Source organism: Petromyzon marinus, chromosome 47 (assembly GCF_048934315.1).
Source record: "Petromyzon marinus isolate PM22_M1 ecotype Great Lakes invasive population chromosome 47, UKy_Petmar_22M1.pri1.0, whole genome shotgun sequence".
Lineage (NCBI taxonomy): Eukaryota > Metazoa > Chordata > Hyperoartia > Petromyzontiformes > Petromyzontidae > Petromyzon > Petromyzon marinus.
In genome coordinates, this window is record NC_133713.1 from 11,771,175 (window position 1) to 11,797,904 (window position 26,730).

Below are 26,730 nucleotides of genomic sequence, written 5' to 3' on the forward strand. Positions count from 1 at the left end.
GTGGTGTGTGAGTGAGACCAGATTTGTGTAACTCAATGGACACCAGGCACCAGTTTGAGGTGCGTGTGACCTTTCTCGAGCATCTCATAATCCGGAGAGCGCGGTACAGTCGTGAGAATCGAGCGGCACTGCGGATGTCTTTGGGCGGCATAGCGGCGCAGTTGAGAGCACAGTGGAACGTTCTGTCGCAATATAGCACAGGGAGGTGAGCGGCCCCACACTCATCTGAACAGGGAGATGTAGGACTCTGAATTTTACTTTGATTATTATTGGGAGAAGCGGTGACGCGTGGCGAAGTAACTTGGATTCTCCGCCATGGCTAACATCAGCGGCAGGTGCTGTGTGGACCAGCCTTGAGCCCTCACCTTCACCAACCCGAACTGACCAGCGTGGTGAAGTATGGTCAAACAACTCCTATGACCGACAGAGTGAGACCCACATCCAGAAGTGGATTGGCAAAGGGCTGAAATCGTTATAACGATAATTATTTTGGTAATTATGACTAAGAGCGGAGCCTAATTAAGAAAAACAATAAATTTACCAATGGGAATCCTCGGCACAGAAACAAAATATAAATCTGTGCAGTGTCCCAATTGTGCGGGGAAACGGTGAGCAGCAGCGGAGAGAGAGAGAGCGGCGGAGAGGGAACGAGAAGGTTAGGAAATTCTCTGACAAGAAAATCGCCATTCAAAGGTTGGCTGTAAATTGCTTTCAGCTCTGAGATTCAAGTGGTGTTTGTTGTTGACCTTGATAATGGAATGATTGGATTAATGCCCCCTCTGTTATATTGCTGTAGGTGCCAAAGCCATCTCCCGTGCAGTCTGTCCTCCGCACGCACGCACGGCGCAGGCGGTGACTGCAACAACGCGTGTGCATTGCGTTCATCGCTGGACCGACTGTCCAGGCACGTTTCTGTTCGTCGCTGGACCGACTGTCCAGGCACGTTTCTGTTCACGAGCATCTACCGAGGCCTATCCAACCGCATTCTAAAATAAAAAAATTTTTTATTTTTATTTTAACCAAGTAAGGCCCCATGGAGCTGTGTAGCTCTTTTCCAAAAGCGAGCTGTCGAACATAAATGATAGCTCAACAAAGTGGGCTTATCATCACGTGGACATTTATAGCAGTAGACAAATACTCCGAACGCGTGGTGTGGAGACAATTCCACACAACCACGGGGAGAACATGCAAACTCCAAATATACATGCGTCAAGGTCATGATTGAACCCACAACTTCCTGTATAAGAGGTGAGGTAGTTCACATCTCACCACCGTGGCGCCTTCGCGGTGCTGATAGTGACTCGCCATGACACCAGGTACTCATTTTAGACTGAGCCAACCTAGAGGCGTTTTCCCCAGCCACAGCTCCTGTTGTCCCTACATCAAGAGGGTGCCCAGACCTCTGTGCAGGCGGCTGGGCAGTTCACAGTGGCCACGTCAGAGCAATCAGCCAACATCGCCAAGATCCTCGGGTCCCAATCTGTGGTTTCGATTGCGGCGTCAGCGGATCACGGCACCACGCCAAATATTTCCAGCCGCCCCGAGTTTGATACCTGGCCACGATGCACATTACCCCCAGTCGCCACTGCTGCCTGAACCTGTCCCAGGTGCCCATTACCCCCAGTCGCCACTGATGCCTGCACCTGTCCCTGGTGCCCATTACCCCCAGTCGCCACTGCTGCCTGAACCTGTCTCAGGTGCCCATTACCCCCAGTCGCCACTGCTGCCTGAACCTGTCCCGGGTGCCCATTACCCCCAGTCGCCACTGCTGCCTGAACCTGTCCCAGGTGCCCATTACCCCCAGTCGCCACTGCTGCCTGAACCTGTCCCGGGTGCCCATTACCCCCAGTCGCCACTGCTGCCTGAACCTGTCCCTGGTACCCCACTAGGTTGTTTGCGTCTGCACAACGTGCGTGCCTCGTGGTGGGGAGACAAAGGTGGCCTGGCGTGCACGGTCCTAACCACGCCACCCCGTGTGTGCGCGCTGCACACGCATTAACGCGCTAACTTTAGCCAGCAGTCTGTGGGGCAACACATGGGATCATTGCCCATTGGGCATGCAAATACTGTACGTACTTGCCTCTGCACGTGTGGTTTTCTTTGCATGAATGTGTGCGTACGTGTGTGGATGTGTGGCGGTGAGCGTGTGTCTGCGCGCACCTGGTCTGGCACAAGCGCTGTGGTGATGTCAATGGTGGCTGTTGTTGCTCTGGCTTTGTGTGCCTATGCACACAAATCCACAACAACAACAGCCACAAAGCAGAAAGCCCATTCTAAGCATCTGCAGTATCCCGAGAATGAAGAGGATTACCGCGGCTTTCACTCACAGGCAAGGCTTCATTTATCTATTCATATTTTCCGGGTCGCCGGTTGACCAGGAGGTATCACGTGACTAATAACCGGTTGACCTGGGGGTATCACGTGACTAATAACCGGTTGACCTGGGGGTATCACGTGACTAATAACCGGTTGACCTGGGGCTAGCACGTAACTAATAACCGGTTGACCTGGGGCTAGCACGTGACTAATAACCGGTTGACCTGGGGCTAGCACGTGACTAATAACCGGTTGACCTGGGGTACCATGTGACTAATAACCGGTTCACCTGGGGTAGCACGTGACTAATAATCGGTTGACCTGGGAGTAGCACGTGACTAATAATCGGTTAACCTGGGGATAGCACGTGACTAATAACCGGTTGACCTGGGGCTAGCACGTGACTAATAACCGGTTGACCAGGGGTAGCACATGACTAATAACCGGTTGACCTGGGGTACCACGTGACTAATAACCAGTTGACCTGGGGTACCACGTGACTAATAACCGGTTGACCGGGGTACCACGTGACTAATAACTGGTTGACCTGGGGGTAGCACGTGACTAATAACGGGTTGACCTGGGACTAACGTGTGACTAATAATGAGAGCTATCCTGGACGTGGTGTGCTGGACAAAGACAGATCTTGCGTATTGCCGACATGGCCAGACACCCAGCTGAATGAATGTGACGGAGAGGTGGAAGGTGTCTCTTGAATCACCCTTTGAACGCAAAACCGGCGGGCGCCCTCGCAATCACCTCACGACATTATCTGACCCCAAACTCTGACCCAAAAAGTATCACGTCTGCAGAACTGCCGAGACTTTCTGCGAGGTCTCGGAGAGAAGCCCCTCGGATCAATACGAGCCCACGTCCACTGCTGGGCAAAGGCCTCCCCATGCCGTTGTGGCTCATGGCGGTGATTTTACCACAATTCACCGCACTGTTCAGTTCTAGTTACGAAGGTGGGGAGCATTGACATCAGAGCGTAGAAATACAGTACAACAACGTTATCTCTCCTGCCCTCTGCTGTCTATCACCTGCGTCCACAGCCTGCTGGGCATGGTGGTCACCCAGTGCTCTATCCAGGCCCAAATCCTTGCTTAGCTTTCAAGATGTGACGGAATGGGATGCATTCCGAGTGAACTGACCACACTGTGTAAGAATTTTGTTTTTGATTCTGGCTAGTAAGTGTTATTTCCTAATTGCATATGCCTCAAAAGTACAGATAATTTATATTATTCCCCACAAACTAAGCTTTTGTGACTAGGACAGTGATATTTTGAAATTGACCTATTTTACAGAACATTTCACATAGATTCAGTGCTGAGAAAACTTGGAGTACCTTCTAGAACATTCTAGAACTTTCCAGTAATATAAATAGTAGTATAAATACAGGGGCCTTAAGCCCACAAGTTCAGTTCAGTTCCAGCTGACTTAGTGGATACATATCTGCATTTTTCTGAGATGGCATCAAGAGGCTGCAAGCATCCAGCAGACGCATTTTGCTATGTCTGCGGCCAAATTATCAAGACAAGAGCGAAAAAGTTATCTGTGGAAGAATCTGCTAAGATGTGTGAGACCGACAAGGCATATTTCGGCATGCCTGTCGGGGATCAAGACAAACCCTGGGCACTTCATTTCACCTGCGAGCAATGCAAAAACAACTCTGGAAGGTAAGATGGACAATTGTTGCTCTGAATTTAATGTTATAAAATTTGTTCACATTTTTCATTGTAACAATTTTTTTATTTCAAAATGTTTTACCATTTTCAATGTTATTGAAAAAATATATATCATATATGAAAAATGTTGCGAGAATCTCTTACACATTAGTCATGGGTGAAATAAATGTATTTTTGTAGGATGGTACAGAGGGGAAAAGAGAGCCATGATGTTCGCTATCCAAAGAATTTGTCAGGAACCCACTGACCACTCAAGCAACTGCTACTTCTGCATGGTGAACCCTTCCAAACGTCGGACTGGCAAGAACGCACCCGGCATCACGTATCCGGACCTTCCTTCATCCATCGCCCCGGTGCCACACTGCCACGAGCTCTCCGTTCCCACTCCTCCGGAGAGAGAGCAGCCGGGGAGACAAAGGCGGCCGGGTGTGGTGCTGGCCACCCACCCCCTCGTGTGCCGTGCCGGCCTTCATGGGTACTCGCTAACAGCTCTTGCCCCAACAGTCTGTTATGGCTACACGGGGGATCTTTGTTGTTGTGGGTCTGTGTGCGTGTGGTAACATGTGGTAAGCAGAGCTTTAGTGATGTCTGCAAAAGGCTCTATGAAATGTAGATAATGAGATATTTGTCTACATACTGTATCCACGTAGCTATCTAATACAAGAAGAGCAATTTGGGTCGATGACCTCCGGCCCTTGTCAGGCGGTAAAACAAAGAATATTCGCTGAGACAGCTGCGAGTGCGTCGCCATCTCTCTTCAAAATTACACCGCCGTGTCTCCTGGGAGAGCCACGTAAAAATAGTTGTGCCGACGGGCAGAAGAGAGTGTGCCGGAGAGAGGTGTGGCGGTGCGAGCCTTGAAGGCCGCCATGGTGCCGGCCTTCATCGGTGGCTCGCTAACAGCATCTGCACCAGCGGTCTGTTAGGGCTATACGGGAGGATGATTTGTCTTTGTCGTTGTGTATCTCTGTGTATATGTGGATAACTGAATACAGAACCAATCGATGTAATGAGAGGAGGAGTTGCTGTTATGGCAAGGAAAGAGCAGAATAACCATCACGGGGCAAGGTTCGTTACCAATTCTGATTTCCCGTTGGCCGTCCAGAGCCATCCGTGGATTTTGCACATTCCTGTGATGGAGATCAGCCTCTCCACTGCACAACCCTCTAAAACATTTATTATTTACCCAGGTAAAAATATGACCGTACAAATATATATTTTAAGACATTCAGGAACGTTCTTTTTTTACTGAGCCTCAAGACTCATTTTCAAGAGGGCCTTTGCTTTGGGATGTTTGGCTCACTGAGTGTATATGAGCACGTAAAATGCCGAATATTTAATACTAAATTGCCGTTATTGCAGCAAAAAAAGGTGACCAATCTGCAAACGTGTGCTTCTCAGATTGTTGTCACTCAGCGGAAACTCTTGCAGAGTGGGAAAATTTCGTAAACAATGTGCACATGTACGCCGAGTTACCAGTACGGCAGCGCTCGGGAAAAAGCGCAGAAGGAAAAGAACGTACATCTGCGATGCAGGGAAAACAATATGGCAATCCCGAAGCAGGCTGTGAATATTATTGAATACATTTACCCAGGCTGCTCAGCAAAAATAGAACTTGTCGCTTGGGAGTTTTTCCAGTCAAATTATATCCCGTGAAACGGCCAGCGAAAGATCGCTCACGTGACCTTTTTCTGAGCCATTTGTTACTGTTTCTGTGTTTGTGTTTACACTGCACGCCTGGACTTTGTTGTGTTTGTGTTCTGTGTTTCTGTTCATACTGCTTGCCTGGACTTTGTTGTTGTTGTGTGTTTGTGTTCACACTGCACGCCTGGACTTTATTGTTGTTGTGTGTTTGTGTGTTTGTGTTCACACTGCTTGCCTGGACGTTGTTGTTGTTGTTGTGTGTTTGTGTTCACACTGCACGCCTGGACTTTATTGTTGTTGTGTGTTTATGTGTTTGTGTTCACACTGCTTGCCTGGACGTTGTTGTTGTTGTTGTGTGTTTGTGTTCACACTGCACGCCTGGACTTTATTGTTGTTGTGTGTTTGTGTGTTTGTGTTCACACTGCTTGCCTGGACGTTGTTGTTGTGTGTTTGTGTTCACACTGCTTGCCTGGACGTTGTTGTTGTTGTGTGTTTGTGTTCACACTGCACGCCTGGACTTTATTGTTGTTGTGTGTTTGTGTGTTTGTGTTCACACTGCACGCCTGGACTTTGTTGTTGTTGTTGTGTGTTTGTGTTCACACTGCACGCCTGGACTTTGTTGTTGTTGTGTGTTCGTGTTCACACTGCACGCCTGGACTTTGTTGTTGTTGTTTGTTTGTGTTCACACTGCTTGCCTGGACGTTGTTGTTGTGTGTTTGTGTTCTGTGTTTGTGTTCACACTGCACGCCTGGACTTTGGTCAGTGAGGGGAGGAAAAGATTTTTCAACTCAATCAGCCTGAGTGCAATGACCCGCACGCAAGCGGCGAGGCGTTTTAAATTACACTCCTCAGAATCTAATCGGGTCACTTTGAAAGTTATCTTGAAATGTAATCATCTGGTACATGCAAAGTGAAGGCAATCTGATTCTACACCGGAAGTCCAGCCAAAGTCAAAGTGACTCCCCTACCTAAAGGAATGGCGCTGTTGTGTGCGTGTTGGTACCCTACCGAACGCACGATCTGCTCCGGCAGCCAAGGCTTGCTCTTCAAGACTCCCGTCAACCTTCGATCCGAGGGACGTCGCTCGTTGTCACATACTGCCCCCGTGGTCTAAAACTCCCTTCCACCATGACTTAAAGCTTTCGTGACTGCAGGAATTCATATTCTAGATAGGTTAAACGAACCTGTCTACGTGACTTTACCGAAAGACCCAAAGAATATCCCTTCAACCAGCCATCTGTGCTGTCGGCTGCGTGCACTTGGTCAATTGGAGACTCAAGACCTCTTCTCACTAAAGAGTTACCAGGTCACTGGTAGGCCCGGAGGTGGCACCTTGGTCGTAGCCACAGCCACAATGAGGTATACTGGATGTGGTGTGCAAGGTGCAGAAATAAACAGGGAATATGGCGTCAGTGCAGGACCGCCACTGCCTAAAACTGTCATGGGGCTTCACATACTTGATTCATCCTCCCCTTATGACTGACTGCCTCTCTTCATAATATAAATGTGCTCAGTTTCTGTACGGCGTCTTGAGATGCGGTCACAGGTCTCTCCTGAGAGTCGACTTGTCTCTACGAGCGTCTGCGTGTGCCGCTGCAGGCGTCACGGAATCGCGATGAGCCGAGGCGTTGGAGGCGTTGGGTTGCCCCACGTGCCGGTGACAAGGGATGGGCCGAGGGCGCCACTGTGGCGAGATGTTAACTACCTCGCCTGGTATGCAGGAGGTTGTGGGTTCGATCCCGATCCTGAAGCCTGCTGCTCTATATTTGGAGTTTGCGTGTCTCTCTCTCCGTGGATTTTCTCTGGGTCCTCTGGTTTTCCCCTCCACATTTAGAACGTGCAGTTAAGAGTAGTTGGTTGTTATAAATGTCCACGTGATAAGGCACTCAGTTACTCTATAATTTGTGATAACCAGGTCGCTTCTGAAAAAGAGCGACAGAGCTCAGTGGGCCTTACCTGGTAAAATAAAAAAAATAGTTTAGTTTAGAAGCAGCAGGCCTGTGCCTGTAAGCCGCACGTGCTCAGCAACACCTGCCCACTCCCCTGCCCCCCCCCACCCACTCCCCTGCCCCCCCCCCCACCCACTCCCCTGCCCCCCACCCACTCCCCTGCCCCCCACCCACTTCCCAGCCCCCCACCCACTCCCCTGCCCCCCCACCCACTCCCCTGCCCCCCCACCCACTCCCCTGCCCCCTCCCACTCCCCTGCCCCCCCACCCACTCCCCTGCCCCCCACCCACTCCCCTGCCCCCCACCCACTCCCCTGCCCCCCCACCCACTCCCCTGCCCCCCACCCACTCCCCTGCCCCCCACCCACTCCCCAGCCCCCCACCCACTCCCCTGCCCCCCCACCCACTCCCCTGCCCCCCCACCCACTCCCCTGCCCCCTCCCACTCCCCTGCCCCCCCCACCCACTCCCCTGCCCCCCACCCACTCCCCTGCCCCCCACCCACTCCCCTGCCCCCTCCCACTCCCCTGCCCCCCCACCCACTCCCCTGCCCCCCACCCACTCCCCTGCCTCCCACCCACTCCCCTGCTCCCCCACCCACTCCCCTGCCCCCCACCCACTCCCCTGCCCCCCACCCACTCCCCAGCCCCCCACCCACTCCCCTGCCCCCCACCCACTCCCCTGCCCCCTCCCACTCCCCTGCCCCCCACCCACTCCCCTGCCCCCCACCCACTCCCCTGCCCCCTCCCACTCCCCTGCCCCCCCACCCACTCCCCTGCCCCCCACCCACTCCCCTGCCCCCCACCCACTCCCCTGCCCCCCCACCCACTCCCCTGCCCCCCACCCACTCCCCTGCCCCCCCACCCACTCCCCAGCCCCCCACCGCCCCCCGACGCGAGGTGGCTGACGCGGCCCCACGTGGGAACCTACCGGCGCGCTTGATGCGCCTGCGCTCGGCCTGCAGGTAGGGCTTGTGCGGCCGGGTCAGGGGTCGCGCGGGACCGGCGCGGTCGCAGAGCACGGCCTGAGAGTCGCCCACGCTCACCACGGTGAGGCCGCGCTCACCCAGCACGGCGAGCAGCAGGGACGTCCCTGCAGCCACAGGCAGCACGACAGAGACAAAGATTCCCCGTGTAGCCTCAAAAGACTGTCGGGGGCAAGTGCTGTTGGTAGCGAGTTGCGGCGCCTATGACGGCCGGCACTGTGGCACACGAGGGGGTGGGTGGCCAGCGCCACGCCCGCCCGCCCGCCTTTGTCTCCCCAGTGGCGATGTCTACGCACCACGCGAGGTACTCATTTGAGGCCGAGCCCACCTAGGGGAGGCTCAGGACCGGTTCAGAGAATTGTCACTGGTGTTGGCCATGAGCGGAAGTCGAACTCAAGTTCTGGGGGTTCGTGGCGCAGCACGCTAAACGCTCCACCACCGACCCACACAGCCACACAGAGGCAGTGCAACACAATGCGTCACCTGCCGAATTGGAGGCAAGCCACTGCGGGGCTACCGTGGCCAAGCAACCCAGAAACTGTGGTTCCACTTCGCAGTCCACGGGAGTCTGCGCTCCTTCAACGCAGCACGAGGATGAGGAGGAAAAGCAGACGAACTCTCCCTCCTGAAACCCTCTCGTCGTGGCGAGCGGCAGACCTAGACATTGACGTACAGCTCCTGAACGTATTTTGCCATCGCATGCAAGAATAGAAAGCGGCCCAAACTGATGAAAGTGTTTCCTAAAAACTTGGAGACACAAGCCAGTGAAAAAGAATGTCCTGGAGTAATTGCAAAACGTGAAAACACATTTTGCCCCTGACAGCTGTTAACCATCGGCTTCCAGACCGATCAAATCTTTCATGGACAAACACGCGATGCCAAGGCGTTACGTAACCCACGCGTGCGCGTGGTTTTTCTTCAATGTCCAATGACGATGACTCATTTCCCCCTCTCTCCGAAGGGCCGCTTCGGAATTCACCTCGTGCTCCTTGACACCAGCGTAAACCCCATTACGTTCTGAACGTGGTGCATTAGTGGTAATAAAATCATCCTCCCCACTACGGTACGTAATGAGTTTCTATACATTATTGATTTTTTTTCCGCCGGAACGGGGGGGGGGCACTGTCGTGTGGGGGAGAAAATGTTGTTGCCGATAACATCTGACAATACACAAGTATTTGTTTAAACATGTATGACTATGCTGAGACCGGGCAAATGCTGCTGAATGACATCCGCAAGGACGATTGGTCGAAAAAAATGCGGAGGCAGATGGAGCTCTGTTTATTTATTTGATTATCCTTGTGCGTCTGGGTTCATAGTGTTTTAAGTATCCATAACTTAGCTGTATGGGGAATGTATGGCGTCAGAGTGATTTATATGCTTGGGCCTTGCACAATGGGGTAATGCAGAACGTAGCGATGATTTGGAGTGTGGTAAATCTGTTGCAATGTGCGCTCTGAACGGCTGCTAAGATCATAATACAAACAAAATGAGTGGATTTTTGGCTGAGCTGACGTAAGGGGAGGTCCATGCAGGGGTCAGAAAAAGGATGAGCGAGTGGGTGGTCATTTAGAAGGCAGAAATAGTAGCTCCGTGTCGGACCACAAACACACCACGTCCAACGCAGCACACACACGTCTGCAGGAACAAGCACACACATGGACACAGATCACTGTATCGCCTTACCAGACTGTTGGAACAAGTGCTGTAAGCAAGCACCTATTAAGGCCGGAACGGCACGCGAGGGGGTGGGTGGCCAGCACCACGCCCGACCGCCTTTGTCTCCTCCGATGTTTACTACACGTCGCACCAGATACTCATTGAGGCTGAGTCGACCTAGGGGAGGCCCAGGACCGGATCGATTCCCTGTCACGGTGGCCGTTAGCGGGAATTAGACCCATGTCGCCGGGTTTGTAGCGCAGTGCGATTACCACTACATTACCGCTCCCCACATACACACACGTGCAGACACACGTGGATATGAATACACACAAAAAGGCACACGGACACACACACACGGAAACAACAAACGCCATTTGCACGGAGATACAGACACTAACACACACACACAGACACTAAGACACTCACACACACAGACACACGTAGACACAGACGAACACACGGAGACACGCAGAGACACGCACAGAGGCTTAATTTAAATTCACGTGGGCACACACGCACGTGACCACAGTGCTGCATTGCAGTCACAAGTAAATAAATATATAACTCGCACAGGCAATAAACGTGAACATGCATCACACAGGAGCAATTATTAGAATGTACATTGGGCAAAATTGTTGCCAATTTTACAATAAAGTCATTCGTTGATGACGCAGAAACAATCAGTGGAGGGGTTTCCCTTACTCTTCTTTTTGTAGCCCTGAAGGAAATTGTAAAACAAAATAGGATTACATTTCAGCCGCATGGCTTCTTGCAGCTTGGCACAGGTTAAGTTTGTGTCATTTGCTAGGTTCGGAGCAAAAGATGCGTTTGATTTTCCTTAATAACCGACAACTGGCACGGTTGTCCACGTACGGTGCGAAATAAGTTCAACACACACACATATATATACAACTATTGTACAGGCACGGTGATGTAGATTGATTAAAACAAGATTTACATTTGAGAGAAACGACTTTACTCGGCGAAAAAAACATTTGACAATAATTCGGCAGAAGGTGAGTTTACACGAAACGTTCGGCAATTAAAAAAATTATCTGAGTTTTTTTTAAAGTTGTAATTCCCCCCCTCCATCTCGCTGTCACAAGGTCAAGTGGTCTCTCACGTGGTGTTCGAGAACTGGCTCAACAGAAGAGGATACCACAGAGTTACCACCGATCATTACCCTCCACCAACAACGACGACGGAGCTGATCAAAATCCGATTGTCACGCGCGTGGCCAAATGTGCCAATTGATTTTGGCTGTTCAGCCAAACCCGGAGGAGTGTTGAAACGCGCAATTTTGACACCTTATACAATTTTTGCTTGAATTTCGACATTACACTCGCTGTGTTTTTTTGCTGAAAGACAAATCGACACGGCACATTTACCCACACACGTGACAAAGTTTATTTGATTTGCTCTGTTGTCGGGCGTTGGAGGAATCTCGTAAAATGAAATGTACATTACACCTTATCTACTTATGAAGCATACGACTATGTTGTTCTTTGCGAGATAGCCTTATGCACACAATTCTCAGAGCTCCCTCTGAGATGATTTCCAGCGACCTCTGATCCGCACATAGTAGAGGGCATCACTTCCAACTCACCCTGTGCATGGATGTTAAGTTCATCACAGTAGTAGTAGTATTATAATGACATTCATTTACTCAGGAAAGTGCACAGCGATTGGTATACGTTTCCCAATTCAATAGTTTAGCACGTAATATTGTTTTATTTCCAAATTTAGACCATGACACCAGCACACAATGGTCTCATCTTCTTCAAATTACATCACGGGATCTTTAAAGTCCACCGTGAAGCACATGCAGTCATTGGTGACCAGGCTGAGACCATCAAATCGCAACACCTGAGGGCCCTGTTTAATCACAGGCGGCTTGCTTGGACTTGAACCCAGGCTGACCTCTGACCTCTGATCCACCGGGCCCAAACTACTATTTGTTCATTTTCTTAACCAACAATGAATAATGCGAACACGTGTACCATGGCTATCTTTATATCTTTTCATTAAATGGGACGGTAAATTATTTACGACGGTTTTACATTTGAAGGCGAGTCTCAGCTTCACGTCGAAAACAGCGGCCTTTATTTATTGCTGCGTTTTTTGTTTGTTGCATGAGGATAAAAGCCAGGGAGGAAGCCTGGGACATAAAGGGAACAGCAAAATGTTTTGCTTGAAAGATTCTGCAAGCAGTGCTGTGCCAAAACAAGCACAGTCGAGATTGCTTTGAATTTTTCGAAATGGTCATTTTATTATTTTCCCAGTTTATTAATTATATTTTTCTACATTCGAGACCCCCCCCACCAAAAGCAAACTGCCCTGTGTTGCGCCTTTCGAAACGACTGTTGGTGCCTAAGTGGGAGACTGCCCGGGAATAATCGCAGCCGCTGTAGGGTTGCGAGGTGTGGTCAGAAAACCGTTGCACAGCGATGGTTTATCGAATCTATCTGTGCGGATCTTTGAGTATCATCACCCCCTCCTCGTATGCGCGGTGGGATTTCGAGGCTTCCCCGGTTTCCATACGCAAGAAGCCAATCTCTCACGTTTGGAATTGGCCAAACTATAATTTTTGGCATTCATATTTCTTCAGAGTGCATATAGCGCCCGAAGGCATTATCGCTGGCCATGTGTTCAGTCTTTATTACTCGGCGTTATTTGTCAAGCAATTATGGGACAATGGTCTCCTCATGTGCTGTGTCGGTCATGGTAATTGTTGACCATACTTCACCACGCTGGTCATCGCGGGTTGATGCAGCCTATCTATTGCATTGCCCACCCACTGGAAATGTGGCAAACCTCACCCTGCGATAAACCTCAAGCTGCATGGCGCAAGTAGTCAGTGTGAAATCGACTTGCTGCTCTGCCGCCTCCTGCATGCTCCACCAACCCGGCAGGCGTGCGTCTCACACTGCCTCCCCCCTCTCCATGTGACCCCACAACCTCACTTCCCACTTACATGGTCGCGGGATAAATTCACGGCCACAAAGTCCCCACGTACATAGGTACAGTGTGGTGATGCTGGGAGTCATCACTTACAGCCCTTTGTCAAGGCACTACTGGACGAAGCCCACAAAGATCCCTCATAGAGCCTGAACAGATTGTTGGGGGCAAGTGCTGTTAGCGAGCGCCTATGAAGGCCGGCACAGCACACGAGCGGGTGTGCGGCCAACACCACGCCCGGCCCCCTTTGTCTCCCCAGTGCTGTTGTTCTACACACGGCTTGGTCGACCGAGGCGAGCCCCGAGACCGGTACAGATAACCGTCACTCAGCTCGTCGGGTTCGTAGCGCCGCACGCTGACCAGGACACTACGTCTCCCAACTCTTACCTCATACGCACACACGTATGACATCTATTCATGACCAGTGAAGATGAAGGTTGTTTTGCAAGCGAGATCTGGGTTCACACGTTAAAGCGCCGTGCAAATGATCTCAGCGAGGAATCATAAGTGAGCTGCCGCTGTCATGAGAGCCACTGTCCATGGTGACACGCCGACTCCTCTGAAGTGTTTTTTGGAACGCCACCATTGATTATGGTGATGACGATTCTATCGGTCGAGTGAGATGGATGACGAGAGCCCAGTGATGATGATGATGATGACGACGTTGATCGAAATGCAGCAGAGTTAACCCTTGAGATCACATGGTCGGGGAAAGTTACAATACAAATGTTGCATTAACGATGATGACGATGATGACGACGATGATGATGTCACATCACGAGCTACGCATCGCGCGATGGTTGTGATGTGCAGCTTAACACAGGGAACACGATGGTGAAAGACATCTTTTTTAAACCACACAGCCCTTTCCTTGTGCCCAAAACATAATCGGGTCATTTGTATTCAGGGCCCGTGCCCCAATAAGCAAAGGCATGCCGATGAGATAGTGAATCGAGTAATAGACATACCAGCAAATACATAATGACATACGCGTGAGATTTAATTGAAGGTGATAGTAAAACAACTAACGTTTTTTCTTGCTCAAATAATAATAGTGATGATGATGATGCTATACGGTACCAGCATTTGTGAATGCACTGCGGGATGAAGATCTCCCCGCACGGTGTTTGACCATACTTCACCACGCGGGTTGGTGTGCACAGCAGCGAACGGAGGCCCGGGACTGGTTCAGCTATCACTCGCCATCGACAAAACAGTGCCGTGGTCAGGAGTTAAACTCGGGTTACTGGGTTTGCAGTGCCTTGTGCCAGCTACTGCCTCACCACGCTGCCCCAGGAATGAGAATCGTGACTCTCTTGCAGGAGGTTCCTGCACTCGGATGTTTGGCCAATTCGATGAATGAGTGTCTGGCTGGTTGGAGGAAATTGCAGGATCTGAAGAAAATCCACGTACACCAGGAGTTAACACTCGAAGCGCCACACAGATAGATTAAATAAACTATTCCAGTACTGCAACCTAGCGGGCCAAGCCTACAATAGCTGGTGTTCCCAGCAGTCTCCCGTGTAGGTACCAACCAGACTCAGCCCTGCTGAGCTTATGGGATCTGCCACATTCAGGGCAATTTGGTCTCAGGCTAGAATACGAACCAACGGGGTAGCGATAATCTCTGTGGGCAGCCCTGAGCCAGCAGTGTAAAGTCCACATTCCCATGGCAGTGGCCAGTCTTTCCACAGATGTGTTTTCTTCCTTTCTAGCGGTCTAACCGCAGTGCCTCTCGGTCGAATGTATTGAACACGTGTGCGGACAGATAGCGTTACAGCAATCGATTGTGTTTCAATAGCTCTGTGTCAATACGCGAGAACCTCTGACCCCATTAAGGCAAGGTTTTCTTTTATTAAAAAAAAACGAGGAGAGGGTCGTTAATGATTTATGATATCGATCTTGAGTTTCACAAAAAAATCGCCACGATCTTAGATTGTTCTGTGGCACGACAAATCGTTTGGTGATGCTGCGTTGGCAGTGGCTTCACGTGCACCGATGTGCTATGAAACAGGGCCATCGCCCGAAACGTCACCTCTTATATATTTTATATACAGGCTGTCCCATAAGTCTGGAATCATAGGGGGAAAAAAACTAATTCATATTTTTTTGCGTCTGCAGGCCCAAGATGTCTCTGAGGTAGGAAGAACGAGTCCAGAGAATTCTACTCGGAGGAAATCGGAGTGAGGATCGCTGTTGAGTTTAACAGAGCGCATCCAGACCGCGAGCCACCAACACAGGGCTGTGTTAGCAAACCTGTCGCACAGTTTAGGGAAACGGGATCCATACGAGGTAAACCACGCAGTGGAACTTCCAGGAGTTGTGTATCAGGAGCAACGGTGGACACATTGAGCACGTGTTGTGAATAAAAGCGTTCTTATTGCCTTTTTGTATTATTTTGCCTATGATTCAAGACTTATGATTCAAGACCTATGATTCAAGACCTATGATTCAAGACTTATGATTCAAGACCTATGATTCAAGACCTATGATTCAAGACCTATGATTCAAGACCTATGATTCAAGACTTATGATTCAAGACCTATGATTCAAGACCTATGATTCAAGACTTATGATTCAAGACTTATGATTCAAGACTTATGATTCAAGACCTATGATTCAAGACCTATGATTCAAGACCTATAAATCAAGACCTATGATTCAAGACCTATGATTCAAGACTTATGGGACACCCTGTACATCGGTTCCCTTTTTAGGGCAGTGTCAGTGACGAACGTGTCGAGTTCTTTGTAAAACAGCACAGCGATGTTCGTAAGAGAGATGGTTCATTCGCCCCCATAGACGGGGGGTGGTGGGACAGCGGTTCCAGGGTACGAAGAGGGCGGGAATGGCCAAGTGCCCTCTGCACGCACAACAATGATCCCCACCCCCCAAATAGCCTCGGAAGACTTTTGGGGAAAGCGATGGCTGTTAGCAAGCGCCTATTAAGGTGGTCACGGCGCAAGCGGTGGCGGGAAGGCGGCACCACGCCCATCCGCCTTCGCCTACCCACAGTGCCGATGTTTACACACCGCACCAGGTACTTGTGGAAGACGGAGTCGACCTAGGGAAGGCCCGTGACCGGCTCAGACGTTCGTCACTGATGTCGACCCGTCGGTGGGAATCGAACTCGGGTAAACGGGTTCGTAGTGCATTGCGCTAACCGCCGCGACACCTCCCCCCAACACACACACACAGGAAGGTGTACACACACACACACACACAGGAAGGTGTACACACACACACAGGAAGGTGTACACACATACACACACACGCGCGCGCGCGCTGGCGAGCCTCTGCGAGCCACACATTGTGAATGGAACACAAAGGGACAATCTGAGAAGCGCTCCCCCACCACCACTCCCCACATCCTTCCCACTGCACCCCTCCCCCCTGTCCCCGTGTAAATGTGAGGGATTTGTAGGGGGGCTGCCGAGGTCACCTCGCAGAGAAGAGCGGAGGGGAGGGGGTGGCCCGGGACATACTCTGAATCACAATTAGCTCGCGCATTCAATTAGACAATTTCCCAGCTCATTCTTTGCGCCGCGCGCTACTGCGCGCAACGGATCCACGGGAACGTGGAGTGGAGATTCACTTTCGCGATGTTCACTCCTGACAACAGCCACCGTCGCCTTTTGTGAACGGACATTTGAGCAAAAGTGCTTCGATTTTACCTGCGACCTGTTTTCTTTCGTGAAGTCGAGTGGCATCTGTGACAAACTGTTTCAGAGCTCATCGGATTACTCGAGTCTAAATAAATGCAGGGTGCTTCAAAACACTTACATGCTACTATCGTTTTAAAATGGAAAAATAACGTGATAAATCATTGTATATTGAATGTCAACGCGTGTCTGGAAACTTCTCCACGTGCTCTCCAGAGCTCGGAGGCAGCACATGTCTTGTGGTGTTGCAAATTCTCCGAAGTGTTAACATTTTTTTGATTCACCCTGTCATCTCACTCTGAAGTGGCACTGCGGTCAGACGGTCCCGCTTGCGATATTGAAGGTCGCCAGTTCTGGCCTCAATCGGAGGTTGACTCGGCCCATCACCTCTCTGGGCTGATAAAGTACGTACCAATTTGTGCGAAGTCACCAGGGCTCATATGGGGCTGCCATCTCTGAGGTACAAAACACCACGACACATCGTGGGAAGATGAATATATTTCACGAAGCCGAATATATCTCACGAAGCCGGAAAATGGGAAACACGAGCGTCGAATGGATCGTCAGAGTGGTGAATAATGATAAATATCATTAAGCAACTGACAAATAAAATAAGATTATTAAAGTCCTAGGAGCACTTTCTGATTTCACAAGAAAGTAGCCACTTCACAAATATGATGATCCTGGGAAAGCCATCATAGGTGGCAACCCTACCAGCATGGGAATGTGGAATTTCCACCAAGAGCTCAGGGTCATCAGCTATCCATGCCGCTGCCCGTGCCGCTGCCGCCGCTCCTCGTGAGCGGGAAGCGACGTGGCCAGGTTGTTGGCATCGCGTTAAAGCGGGATTCGCTATCGAGCGTACAGCGCGGCGTTCTTGCGATGCGGTGTTGATCTCGGATGTATTCCCCGGAGCTCCGGGGACGGCTCGCGGCGAGCGTTTTCATTGCCTCGGATAAAAGACTCGCCCTGTCCACGCGCATCGATCCGTCTCGACCTCATTGCTAGAAGACCGCACTCAGCACTGTGCCATTTGGTGTAAACACATGGAAAACAGACGGTGACGCATACACACCAACGCACAAAGATCCCCCGTATAGCCGTAACGGACTGTTGGGGCAAGTGCTGTTGGTGGGTAGCATCTCCGAAGGGGTGGGTGGCCACCACCACACCTAAGCCGCCTTTGTCTCCCCACCGCACCAGCTACTCATTTGAGGACGAGTTGACCTAGGGGAGGCCCACGACCGGTTGAGATAATCGTCACTGGTGTTGGCCGTGAGCGGGAATCGAACCTGCGTCACCCGGGTCACCAGGTTCGTAGCGCAGCACGCTAACCGCTACACTACTATTATCGACACACTCACACAGTAGTACATACACTCACACAGTAGCACATACACACACACAGTAGCACATACACACACAGCAGTACATACACTCACACAGTAGCACATACACACACACAGTAGCACATACACACACAGTAGCACATACACACACACAGTAGTACATACACTCACACAGTAGCACATACACACACACAGTAGTACATACACACACAGTAGTACATACACTCACACAGCAGTACATACTCACACAGTAGTACATACACACACAGCAGTACATACACACACAGTAGTACATACACTCACACAGTAGCACATACACACACACAGTAGCACATACACACACACAGTAGCACATACACACACAGTAGTACATACACACACACAGTAGCACATACACACACAGCAGTACATACACTCACACAGTAGCACATACAAACACAAGTACGATTACATAACTAAATTCCAAGTGGCTTCCTTCTTAAAAGAAACCTGGGGTGGCACTCAACTCCATTATTACACCCATGAACCGGTGTTGGTGGGCACTCCACGTTCCTACGGCAGGGACAAGTGCACCCTAGGCAGGAGAACTATTTTGTCTTTTGTCAACGTGACACATTTTTTACTGTTTGGCCGTGTCGGGTGGTGGAGGGTTGCGACACATTCTAAACGACGCGATCTAACCCAAAAACCTCTATAATGGATGAGCACTGTCCAATTCGCACAAGACCGCCATGCTGGTTGCTTTAACCCCTGATGGGACGGCCGTCCGAATCGGCTCCCGACTGCCATTTGAACTCACGACCTTGCGACGCGCGCGTGCGCGCGAGCGCCGTTTATGAACTGGGACAGCTTCGAGTTACACGCGGGAGGGTACGGGGGGGGGAAACACCCAAAAAGACAAAGACCCCCCGTGTAGCCTTAACAGACTGTTGGGGCAAGTGCTGTTAGCGAGCACCACGCCCGACCGCCTTTGTCTCCCCAGTGGCGATGTTACTAGACATCGCACCAGGTACTCAATTTGAGGCCGAGTCGATCTAGGGGATGCCCAGGACCGGTTCAAATAATCGTTACCGGTGTTGGACCTGTTGCGGGAAGATAAAGCTCGGATCGCCGGGTTCGTAGCGCGGCGCGCTGACCGCTACAACACCGCTCCCCACGTACACACACACCTACACACACGTACACACACACACCTACACATACGTACACACACCTACACACACGGACACACACACACCTACACACACGTACACACACACACCTACACACACGTACACACACCTACCCACACGTACACACACCTACCCACACGTACACACACACCTACACACACGTACACACACACACCTACACACACGTACACACACACACACACCTACACACACGTACACACACACCTACCCACACGTACGCACACACACCTACCCATACGTACACACACACCTACAACAACAACAACCGCCATTCGCCACTAAGTGGGGGTGACGTCACCACGACGCTTGTGCCAGGCTATGTGCACCCTGAGGCCACGTGAAGTGTCGAACGCCCGCTGGCAGGGGGTCACGGGGCAGACCCAGGTGCCACGGGTCGAATGACTGAGATGACTGGCTGATGCACCACCTGTGCCCCCCTACTGTGCCAACCCGCTGTGCTTCAGCCACTCGGCGCTCCGCTCGTTGTTGTGAGCATCGCTCCTCCGCCCTCCGTTGTTGTTGGAGGGCGACTGCCTCCAACTGCCGAGTAGCGTCCTTCACGAGCCTCCTCCACAGAGGCCGATCTTGACACCGCTGGTACCAGTCATCGGTAAGTCCACTCAGCTCCACGTCCTCCTGTACCACATCACTCCATCTCTTCTCTAGCCCGTGCCACGCCCCTTTAGCCCCCTCAATCTGGCCGAACAAAAGCTGTTTCGGCATGCAGTGGCTGGGCATGCGGGCTACATGACCCAGCCAACGCAGCCTTGCCTGCCGGAAGAGCTCACCGATGGGACCGTGCCCAGATATTTCAAGGATTTGTGAGCTCCTCACAAAATCCAGCCTGGTTAAACCCAGGATGGATCGTAGGCAGGCCAGCCTAAATGTTTCTAACCGGCGAAGATGTTCCATTAGGGGGGTCCACGTTTCGCAAGCGTAGAGAAGGGAGGGAATGACCGTGGCCGAGAAGACCTGAAGCTTAGTGCGGAGCGACAGACCAGGTAGCTTCCACACAGCGTTACGCAACCGATGAAAAGATATTGCCGCTCGACTGATTCGGAGTGAGACCTCTGCTGTTAAACTGGAGCCGGTCATGAGCACACTGCCCAGGTATGGGAAACTCTCCACTCTCTCCACAACTGCCCCATCACCGATTGGGAGTTGTGGGGGTGGAGTGTCCGATGGTACAAAATACCCAGGCAGGTGCTTAGTTTTGGTGGGGCTGATGGTAAGGCCCCATCTCTTAGTAGCACACTCCAGTCTCAGCAGCAGCGTCTCCAACTCCTCCTCTGAATGAGCAGCTATTACCAATTTCACCGGCATACATAACGTGGTTGAGCAATAGGGAGCCATCCCTTGACCATACCCGGGCATCCATCAGCCTCCCATTATATCTGTACCATATGGAGATTCCCCCGGTACAGCTATTGAAGGCTTCACGAACTACGTGGTCAAAATAGATGTTAAATAATGTGGGAGCCAGAGGACATCCCTGTCGCACCCCAAGGTGTACAGGGAATGGCTCTGACTCCCGGCCACGTAGTTTTACCCGGGCCCGCTCACCATCATGAAGGTCCTTAATGATCGTGAGCAGAGGGTCAGGTACTCCAAAAGCACGAAGAACAACCCAAAGCCCAGGCCTACTGATATCATAGGCCTTGACCAGGTCAATAAAGGAGAGATGTAGGTCTTCCTGGAATTCTCTACACCCCTGCTGTAGCAGACGGACAGAAAATATGGCATCTGTGCAGGACCGCCCTTTCCTCAAACCGCATTGGGGTTCCGCAAGCCTCTCCTCAGTGTGCCTGGCAAGGCGATGTTGAATAATCATTGCCAGGACCTTTCCCGGCACACTGAGGAGTGAGATGCCCCTGTAGTTGTTACAGTCTGTGCAGTCCCCCTTCTTAAAGAGGGGGACCACCAGGGCATCCTTCCAATCCTGCGGAACCCGTCCAGTGGTCCAGACTGTTGTTATGATGTCATATAGGGCAGTCTGTGCACAAACGCCACCCTCCCTCAGCATTTCGCTTGGGAAATCATCTCTGCCCGCTGCCTTTCCTGGTATCAGACTCCGGATCGCCTTCAGTACTTCCTCAACAGATGGCACCTCAGCCAGCCACTCACAGGGGGTGACTCCTTCCGATATTTGAGGCACCGCAGCCTCAGCAGGGTCATCCTCACTTTGTGCCACGATGTTTTCCTGGCTGAGGGATTTTCCCTCCCCCAGGACCTCACAGAAATGCTCAGCAAATCTGCAAACCTGTTCCTGGGGGTCGGAGATTGGATCACCGTTTTTTCCCCCAATGATGGTAATAGGTGTGGCGCTGCAGGTTACTTTTTTGATGGAGTAAAATAGAGATTTGTGATCGCGGGCCACTGAGGTAGACTCCATCTCCTCAGCAACCCGCGACCACCACCCATCCTTGCAGTGCCTCACGGCTCTCCGAACCTCCGAGCGAAGGCTGCGGTAAGCCTCCGCATTCTCTGACGCGGAATTCTGTAGCCGATGACAGTGGGCCTGTCGCTTTTTCACAACTATCCTGAACACCTCCTCTGTCAGCCAGGGTCTCTGGGGAGGTCTGGACCGCGTACCCAAAGCAGCCAATTCAGCTGCATGAGTGACAGTCCTAAACCTCGCCCATTTACCCTCGATATCCGGAGGAGTGGGGGACGATGCCAACCCCAGCCGCAGGCGATGATGGAATTCTCGCTTGCAACTTTCATCAGATAACTGAGACCAGACCACACACCTACACACACACATACACACACACCTACACACCTATACACACACACACCTACACACACGTACACACACCTATACACACGTACACCTGCACACCTATACACAACAACAACAACAACAACCGCCATTCGCCACTAAGTGGCGGTGACGTCACCACGACGCTTGTGCCAGGCTATGTGCACCGTGAGGCCACGTGAAGTGTCGAACGCCCGCTGGCAGGAGGTCACTGGGCAGACCCAGGTGCCACGGGTCGACTGACTGAGATGACTGGCTGATGCACCACCTGTGCCCCCTACTGTGCCAACCTGCTTTGCTTTAGCCACCCGGCGCTCCGCTCGTTGTTCTGAGCGTCGCTCCTCCGCCCTCCGTTGTTGTTGGAGGGCGACTGCCTCCAACTGCCCAGTAGCACCTATACACACACACCTACACGCACACCTACACACCTACACACACACCTACACACCTATACACACACGTACACACACACGTACACATACACCTACACACCTATACACACACCTACACACACACGTACACACACACCTACACACCTATACACACCTACACACACACCTATACACCTATACACACACAGCAGCAGCAGGAACAGAGTGACGTGGATGTCCACAGTGCCTCTCACGGTGGCACCTATACACACACGTACACACACACCTACACATCTATACACACACACACCTACACACACACCTACACACCTATGCACACACACCTACACACACACCTACACACACACCTACACACCTATACACACACACACCTACACACACACCTATACACACACCTACACACACACCTACACGCCCATACACACACACACACACCTACACACCTATACACACACACACCTACAACAACAACAACAACCGCCATTCGCCACTAAGTAGCGGTGACGTCACCACGATGCTTGTGCCAGGCTATGTGCACCGTGAGGCCACGTGAAGTGTCGAACGCCCGCTGGCAGGAGGTCACTGGGCAGACCCAGGTGCCACGGGTCGACTGACTGAGATGACTGGCTGATGCACCACCTGTGCCCCCTACTGTGCCAACCCGCTGTGCTTTAGCCACCCGGCGCTCCGCTCGTTGTTGTGAGCGTCGCTCCTCCGCCCTCCGTTGTTGTTGGAGGGCGACTGCCTCCAACTGCCCAGTAGCATCCTTCACGAGCCTCCTCCACAGAGGCCGATCTTGACACCGCTGGTACCAGTCATCGGCAAGTCCACTCAGCTCCACGTCCTCCTGTACCACATCACTCCATCTCTTCTCTAGCCCGTGCCGCGCCCGCTTAGCCCCCTCAATCCGGCCAAACAAAAGCTGTTTCGGCATGCGGTGGCTGGGCATGCGGGCTACATGACCCAGCCATCGCAGCCTTGCCTGCCGGAGGAGCTCACCGATGGAACCCTGCCCAGATCTTTCAAGGATTTGTGAGCTCCTCACACAATCCAGTCTGGTTAAACCCAGGATGGATCGTAGGCAGGCCAGCCTAAATGTTTCTAACCGGCGAAGATGTTCCATTAGGGGGGTCCACGTTTTGCAAGCGTAGATAAGGGAGGGAATGACCGTGGCCGAGAAGACCTGAAGCTTAGTGCGGAGCGACAGACCAGGTAGCTTCCACACAGCGTTACGCAACCGATGAAAAGATATTGCCGCTCGACTGATTCGGAGTGAGACCTCTGCTGTTAAACTGGAGCCAGTCATAAGCACAGTGCCCAGGTATGGGAAACTCTCCACTCTCTCCACAACTGCCCCATCACCGATTGGGAGTTGTGGGGGTGGAGTGTCCGATGGTACAAAATACCCAGGCAGGTGCTTAGTTTTGGTGGGGCTGATGGTAAGGCCCCACCTCTTAGTGGCATGCTCCAGTCTCAGCAGCAGCGTCTCCAACTCCTCCTCTGAATGAGCAGCTATTACCAAATCATCAGCATAATAACGTGGTTGAGCAATAGAGAGCCATCCCTTGATCGCACCCGGGCATCGATCAGCCTCCCATTATATCTGTACCATATGGAGATTCCCCCGGTACAGCTATTGAAGGCTTCACAAACTACGTGGTCAAAATAGATGTTAAATAATGTGGGAGCCAGAGGACATCTCTGTCGCACCCCAAGGTGTACAGGGAATGGCTCTGACTCCCGGCCACATAGTTTTACCCGGGCCCGCTCACCATCATGAAGGTCCTTAATGATCGTGAGCAGAGGGTCAGGTACTCCAAAAGCACAAAGAACAACCCAGAGCCCAGGCCTCCTGATGGTATCATAGGCCTTGACCAGGTCAAGAAAGCAGAGATGTAGGTCTTGTTGGAATTCTCTACACCTCTACTGTAGCAGACGGACAGAAAATATGGCATCTGTGCAGGACCGCCCTTTCCTGAAACCACCTATACACACACACACCTACACATCTATATATATACACACACACACACACCTACACACACACCTACACATCTATACACACACAGCAGCAGCAGGCACAGAGTGACGTGGATGTCCACAGCGCCTCTCACGGTGGCACCTATACACACACGTACACACACACCTACACACTTATATACACACACACACCTACACACACACCTACACACCTACACACACACACCTACACACACACCTACACACCTACACATCTATACACACGCAGCAGCAGCAGCAGGCACAGAGTGACGTGGATGTCCACAGCGCCTCTCACGGTGGCACGGCGCGCGCAGGGGGAAGCCAAAGAATTTCAAACAAATCGAAGCCCTCCGCGTGCCGGTCGCCCTACGCCAGGGCTCAGCAACCAACATCACAAATAGAGCAACAAGAGGGTTGGTGGTTTCTAGATTTTTGTAACAACGACAAAAAAAACCACTCCTCAATATATATTTTTAAAACCCCGCAATGCACTGTGGTGGTGACTATGAGACGGTGGCCTGAGTCAACACACGCGGCCAAGCGTCCCCCCTGAGAGAGGTGCACGCTGCCAGGGCCCTGGGCGAGGTCGCCGTCTCGCGGATGCGGAGACGGCGACCTCGCGGACGGGGGGGGGGGGGGGCGTTGTGTGCCGCCCTTCTCTGTACCCAGCGCCACCACATGGAGAGACCTGATCCTGTTCCTCCTCCTGCTCCTCCTACTGCTCCTCCTGCTCCTCCTGGTTCTCATCCTCCTACTGCTCCTCCTGCTTCTCCTCCTGCTTCTACTCCTGCTGCTCCTGCTCCTCCTGCTGCTCCTCCTACTGCTCCTCCTACTGCTCATAATGCTTCTCCTCCTGCTTCTCCTCCTGCTTCTCCCTCGACGAGAGTTCCGCAGCTCCGCGCTGACCCCAAATCTGGCAACGTCCACGCCCCAACCTCTCCCCGAGAAGCCCCCCCCGCAACCCCCCCCTAAACACCCCCCCTAAACATCCCCCCCAAGACACCCCCCCCTAAACACCCCCCTAAACACCCCCCCTAAACATCCCCCTAAGACACCCCCCCTAAACACCCCCCTAAACACCCCCCCTAGACACCCCCCAAGACACCCCCCCTAAACACCCCCCCTAAACACCCCCCCTAAACATCCCCCCCAAGACACCCCCCCTAAACACCCCCCGCCCCCCACATGGTGGCTGTGGGCCAACACCGCACTGAGGCTGAGTTCGAGCCTGAGCTTGAGCCGCCGCGTGAGTCGGCCGGGTGCTCGCGCCGAGCGCGTGGACAGTGTCAGCACCCCCCTCGCCCACCGCCTGCAAGAATGACGCTTTGTTCTACGTGCGGTCATCATGGATGGATGTTGAACTTCTTTCACACCGTACGTGGCCAACCGTGCTGTGTGTGTATGTATGTAGAACTGCTTTCGCACCGTACGTGGCCAACCGTGCTAATCGCAGTCGAGGGGGAAAAGCACTTAATTGGAGGTCAAGCCGGGCTTGAGAAACCCTCATCAGCCAGGGGCAATCCACTGCTGCACGAAGGAAAGAGCCGACGCCGTCTCTCACATAGCACGCGATTTTATCGCTCCGTGTCATGGATGGACGCGTTCAGGCAAGTTCCGTTTCTTGGCTGCCAATTTGGCATTGTTCTGGACCATAGGACTTAACAGTCTGAATACTGTGTATTATATGATATGTGTGTATATATATCAGATAATGTATCAATTTTTCAAATGACTGACATTCGGCAAACCGCGTTTCTCTCATTGGGCTCTCAACAGAATTTAAATAAGAGACATTGCTCTCAAGATGTCATTACGATAGTACTGCAACAATAGTCGGTGAATTGATAGGGTGCTTGCCGAAGTCTCCAGCGGCGTGCGACCGTGATCATCCAGAACGGACCGCACAACGCACAACGACGCAACGCCCCGATCGGCAAATACGACAGAGGCGTCACCGGAGCGACGAACCACTCAGCCACTGCTCCTGACGCGCTTATCTGGGCTAGACCACCTGCATCTGAAATTGTAGTTGTCGCACTGCAGCTCCATCAGCAGTGAGTACAGAAGAAGAAGAAGACGTGGGGGGGGGGCGGGGGGGGAGGGCGCCGGCGGGGATCCTCCCCCCCACTTAGCGGTAGCCATCTCTGCGTGGCAGAAGGCGACTCAGCACCGGAC

The 26,730-nt window shown here is 52.0% G+C and overlaps 1 protein-coding gene across 1 annotated transcript in view; it reads right to left on the reverse strand.

The window, feature by feature from the left end:
* The window catches only part of LOC116952627 (protein phosphatase 1L-like), a 52,348-nt gene that overhangs the window by 11,627 nt on the left and 13,991 nt on the right, over positions 1-26,730 (reverse strand). The window contains exon 3 of the mRNA XM_032972174.2: positions 8,523-8,684. Coding sequence (XP_032828065.1) covers positions 8,523-8,684 — 162 coding nt within the window. The remainder of the gene's footprint in view (positions 1-8,522; positions 8,685-26,730) is intronic.